The sequence below is a fragment of the Diceros bicornis genome, chromosome 30 (assembly GCF_020826845.1).
Source record: "Diceros bicornis minor isolate mBicDic1 chromosome 30, mDicBic1.mat.cur, whole genome shotgun sequence".
Lineage (NCBI taxonomy): Eukaryota > Metazoa > Chordata > Mammalia > Perissodactyla > Rhinocerotidae > Diceros > Diceros bicornis.
The window spans coordinates 10,857,126-10,862,974 of NC_080769.1; the positions used below are offsets into that span (position 1 = coordinate 10,857,126).

At 38.8% G+C, this 5,849-nt stretch overlaps 1 protein-coding gene across 1 annotated transcript; it reads right to left on the reverse strand.

Annotated features, from left to right (window-relative positions):
- Window positions 1-885: 885 nt before the first annotated feature.
- On the reverse strand, window positions 886-1,824 carry LOC131394607 (olfactory receptor 7D4-like). The gene has a single exon (XM_058525996.1). The coding sequence runs from the start codon at window positions 1,822-1,824 to the stop codon at window positions 886-888; it is 939 nt and encodes a 312-aa protein (XP_058381979.1).
- Between the last annotated feature and the right edge of the window lie 4,025 nt (window positions 1,825-5,849).

Here is a 5,849-nt window from a genome sequence, read left to right on the forward strand (position 1 = left end):
GGGTAGGAAGGAAGGAAGAAAAGAGTGAAGGAAGGAAGGAATAATGAATGGAAAGAAGGAAGGGGAAAGGTAGGAATAAAAGAAGGAAGGAAGAAAGGAGGGACGGAAGGAAGGATGGATGGAAGGAAGGAAAGAAGAAAAGATAGAACGAAGAATGCAAAGATGTATCACAAAGAATGAAGCAACATCTCTGAGTTATTCTAGTTGGTATATTACTACGAATCATCTGAAAAAAAAAAAACAGCTTTCAAATCTACTTTCCTACTTTGAAGTTGAAAATAACATCACTGTTCTCCTAAAAAGTAGGATAGCAAAGTCAGTGTCAGCTAGCCAGGTCATAGTCCAACTCAATCTCAGTTTCTTCTTTTGAAAAGTGGGGTGAATTAGAGAAAATATCTCAAAGAAACATTTTCAAGATGAAGTAAAGTCATACATGTGAAGAAACAAGCACAGTGCTGATGTGGTAAGCACTTGCTGTGGCTACTCTATCATTTTGAATCCATTTCTTCTGGAGAAAATAAGTTCACAAACAAACTAAGGTGAAGAACATCAACATTTGAAAGGATAATTTTGGGGGTACCATGTCAGCACTTGATATGATAAGTGGTTTAAATCTCAAGTTAGAAATCTTAAGAATTTCTCAAGAAGGCTAACCAAACATGGAACTTTCTGAATATCATATAAGCAATAAAACTCAAAAACAAATTACTGAGGAGGTTGTTGAGGAGAAACTAATATAGACAAATAAAAGTGAAGACATGGGTGTTTTGGGAATTGAGAAATAGAGCATGTGTTTTAGGGGCGAGAAAGAACCAGGGGATTTAAATTCACAAAGTTTACCTTTGGTGCCAACCATGTCCACTTTGTTCTAAGGCCAGTGACCCATCATGGAGAAGAATCTGCCCAGCTGAGTAGCCTTCTCAAGGCCCCCTTCACATCCTTGTTCCTCAGGCTGTAGATGAATGGGTTAAGCATGGGGGTGACCACAGTGTACATCACTGAGGCGATCGAGCTTCTGTGGGAAGAATGGGTCACAGCAGAACTGAGGTAGACCCCTAGGCCTGTCCCATAGAACAACGAGACCACAGAAAGATGAGACCCACAGGTGGAAAATGTTCTATATTTTCCTCCTGCAGAGGACATCTTCATTAAGGAGGAGACAATCTGAGAGTAAGAAAAGAGGATCCCAATGAGTGGAAACACACCCACAAGGGCAGTGGCTACATACAGGATGATGTCATTGATGAGGGTGTCAGAGCAGGCCACCTTGAGGACCTGAGCCAGTTCACAGAAGAAATGTGGAATTTCAGTGCCTATACGGAAGGTCAGCCACCTCAACAGTAGAATATGAAGGAGGGAGACCCAGAAAATGATGAACCAAGAAATCAGAACCAGAAGGACACAGAGGCGTGGGTTCATGATGACCATGTAGTGCAGGGGGTGGCAGATGGCCACAAACCGGTCATAGGCCATCACAGTCAGGAGGAAATTGTCTATTCCAGCAAAAAACATTAAAAAATAGACCTGAGTGAGGCATCCTATGTAGGAGATGTCTTTACTCTGTGCCTGGATGTTCACTAGCATCTTTGGGATGGTGGCGGAGACAAAGCAGATGTCCACAAAGGACAAGTTGGAGAGGAAGAAGTACATGGGGGTGTGGAGGTGGGAGTCAGAGCTGATGGCCAAGATGATGAGTAGATTCCCAAACATGGTGACCAGGTACATTGACAAGAACACTCCAAAGAGCAAGGGTTGCAGTTCAGGATCCTCTGAGAGACCCAGGAGGAGGAATTCAGAGACTTGTGTGTGATTTCCAGCTTCCATGTAGCTTGTGTGTAGGGAGACAAAAGCAAAGTTCAATGAATATCCAGTTGGCACCTCTGCTAGTCAGCACCTCTTGATTCCACCTTTAGGTGGACAAACTTCACCTTCTGTTGAGTCTTTCCAGTGACAGTGATTCACTCAGTCAAGTTGTAGCCCAGTTCCATTTTAACTGTAATTATTTAGCCTTTGGAAAACTCAGCAGACATCTCTTTTCGTCTCCTACTCACTCATTCAAATCATATTTGAGACTATGGGCATTAATCAATTTCTTCTATACATGACACTTCCAAAGTAACTGAAGACATTAAATTTATTTTCTTTAAAAATATCCATACTTCTTTCATTCTAATGGATCTGTATTTGTTATTAAAATGTGGATTCTATCTCAAATAACCTTAACTCTATGAGTTGATGCTTCCTATTGATGTCACAGTTAACACTCAAGTGTTTCATTTATTTTATTTTTAAAAATGTGGTTACTACTATTCCCTTCTTTGAGGTTTAGAAATGGCTTGTGTACAGTATGATCTCAATTAATGATAGCTATATTATCATTATTAATATGTTCCTTTTATGACAATTATTTTTGATATGTAACTCTCCCAAAGTACAGTATAGAGACATGATTTAGAAAATGGGATCTTGAGTCAGACTTGCTAGAATGGAATTTTGCTCCACCCACTATTTGTGTGGCCTTGATAAAGTCATTTAATCTCTCTTAGCTGCAGATACCTCACCTCTACAATGGGAGTAGTCAATATTCCCTACATTGTAAGAGTGATGTGTGAATCAAATGAGATGAGACAAGTATTTTTTCTAGTGCGGTTCTGGTGACATACAGTGGACACGGTAAATTTGAGCTTCTGTTCTTAATATCACAATAAATCTGTCTTGAATGGCTGTCATTTATCAAATTTCCTTTAAACTGGGGCAGCCATCAAGGATGGAATTCTGTTCATTATAAACACAACAGGTCTGTTACCTCTTTTGACTGCCATGCAGCACCTCTAATGAATGAAGATCCCTAGGGCTCCCTTTTTCAGAGACTGCCTGGACTCTTCCAAGAAGTGAGAAAAGCATGTGAACTACAAAGATAAGACGAGGGGGGAAATCACAAAATCATTAAAATAAAGTACAAGGCATGTTTGAGAGTGTGTGCTCATGTGTTCATGTTCTGATGTGCGGCTATATTATATTAATGATCAGTATAATTAACGGTAAAAGAATGGTAGAACTGATGAAAAATATACAAAGTTTGTATTAATCAAATCATCCTTATGAAATTAAAAGGAAAATTAAGATATGAGTCAATGTTACACTCTCCATGATGGAAAAGACTTGTCATTATTATGGCCTAGAGAAAGCAATTAGAGAGAGGAAAAAAATCATTGAGGATCACTTTAGTTTGGGGAGGTTGGCAGAAAAGTCCTACCTAAAATTTGAATAATTGAGCTGAGACGAAGGATGAGCCATTGTTAAGCAGGGAAAATAAGGAATGGGCAAGCATTTTGGGCTGAGAGAACAAAATTCACGGTTGCCCTATTGATCAATGAGCTTAGAAATGGAAGGGATTTGAGAGGCCAGAGATAGAGAACAGAAAGTAAAGGTCAGGAGGACAGAGGGGGTGAGCCCACAAGTCCAGCATCCTGTACTACTCCTTGACGTGCCTCTCACATTTGTAATTTTATGTATGTTTGTGGTCAGAGGACATGACTGCTTTTGCTCACTATCGTCTTTCCAGGAATTTACATGGCATCTGGCACATCGTAGGTGCCCAACACATGCCAATGTTAGATGAATAATAAAGATTTAGACCAAAGCATCAACCTCGACACAAAAAAGAAATCTTCAACCTTACGTATGCCTGAATAGAGACACAAAATTGAATAATAAAATTAAATCAAATACATTCATATCTATTTTAAGAGAATAATAATACATCATGAATAAGTAATATTGATTCTATGAATGGGAAACAGGTTTAATACTGTGATGTTTGTTAATATAATTCATCACAAAAATAGGTCAATGAAGAGGAATCATAACTATAATCACAACAGAAAATGCATTTGAGAAAATGTAGCTGCCGTTACTGTGGTTAGCAGCCTGGACAGAGTCTCTCGCAAAATGAGGAAACTAAGGATGATTTCTTCAACTAACAAAAAATGGTTGTTTTACAACTGCAGCCAATAGGATATTCTACATTAAAACACTAAAATATTTCTGTTAAATTCATGAACAGACCAAGGCAGTCTGCTCCAATTTCAATGACTCAATAGTCACCCGAATATTTAAAGAGATTTGTAAGATGAGAAAAGGAAATTGTGCTGAGTACTGAACGTCAGAAATAATTGTCTTATTTGTTGATGATATTGTGGACATTGAAGTGGAACACCAAAAACAATCAATGCAGAACTATTAAGCGTTCTCAGGAAGATGAGTCTGCTGCAAAAGTAGTTAGGGAATACAATAGAAAAATACAATGATGAAAAAAATAGACAATACCTGGTGCACAATAGACCTCCAGTGAGTAGCTGGTGAGTAAATCATGGAACACAGGAAAACTAACAGGAGCCTACAACTATGGGAAAGAGTAGAGAAGAGGTGGAGAGTCTCCAGAAAATAACTTTTATCTGAAAGAAGCGCTAGATTCCATAAAGAATGAAAAGGAAACAGAACAAGAGCTTGAAAAGCATGGTTTCAGTAGAAACTAAAGTATCTTCAGTGTAGAGAGACTTCACCTTCCTAGACTAAATAAATATGGGACTATCTCAGTCTCATTACTCAAGAGGGAATGCCCTGTACACACTTTCTCTCTTGTTTTCCTTCTTACTCCACCAGCCCTCACTGGGACACACTGACCCTCTCTGATGGTTATCACTGAAGCTTTCTGTTCTCTGAGGTCTGCCTTTGGGAAGCCCAATTGAGTTTTCACTAGGCAGGGATCAGAGAATTATAGGGCAAGGGCAACAGGGACATACTATTCTTGTCTCAAGGATTGAAGTCTCAGAGCTCCTCATTAAATAAATTGTTCTACTGACTTTCCTCTTTCTAAGCACTTCAGTTCCCTTAACGTACAAAGATAAAATAATGGAAATCTTTTCAGCCAACTTTGTGTCTGTATAGGCAAGAGTAGGGGAAGAAGAAAGTATTTTCTCCATGGAGAAATTCTTCTTTCTTTGGTTTGACTTAAAAGTGACAAGGTGTCCCATAGGGAATATTTAATTTCCATAAGAACCAAACCCAGGAACCAACTTTCTGTGATGTTCTTCCTTTGAAGAATCTTCAGAGATTTTATGGATCACTTGGTATCCACAGTGTCATGGGGGCAAAGAAGTCCTTTCTGAAGAAAAGCAGAGTGGTTAATAATTTTCATTTTGTTAAAAAAAACTAATCAAATGGGGAGAGTAAATACCCCTTGATGTTTGCTGGTGACATGGAAGCCTTTATTGATATTAGGGAAGGCTCCATTTAATGCCTCTTAATAGAGGAGCAGGGGCAGAAATAATCCAGGTCAAGTGCGTTGAAGAATGAGTATTGAAGAAATATAGTGGCAAATATAAATTATATATAAAGTTTGTCAGAGAAGATATGGGCAAATGTAAAACATAGCCTAAAGGGAGTATGAAGTATGGGAGAGTTATAAAAAATAGTTTAATGGAAGCTCTAGCAAGACATTTAATTTCAAAGAGAACGATCCTATTTCATGCAGACATTTGAATACACAGGAAGTGCTGATCACATAATTCACAGGATGCAGTATACACTCTAAATCAATGACAATCATAATGTACAGTATCTCCACATTAGGGAATGCATGAGTCCAGAAGTCAAGGTTGGAAGTAGAAGCAGCCCCGTCTAACAGCACTCACAGTGAGTCACTTTAGGATTTTGTGCTTCAGGTCTCCACAGTCTGGCCTCTGCAGATTTAGAGGTCTTGCTTCCTAAAGGGAAAAAACTTCCAGAGACATGGAAAAAGCCCCATCAAGTTTCAAATGATGGGGCTCACTGGCACTTCAGATTTC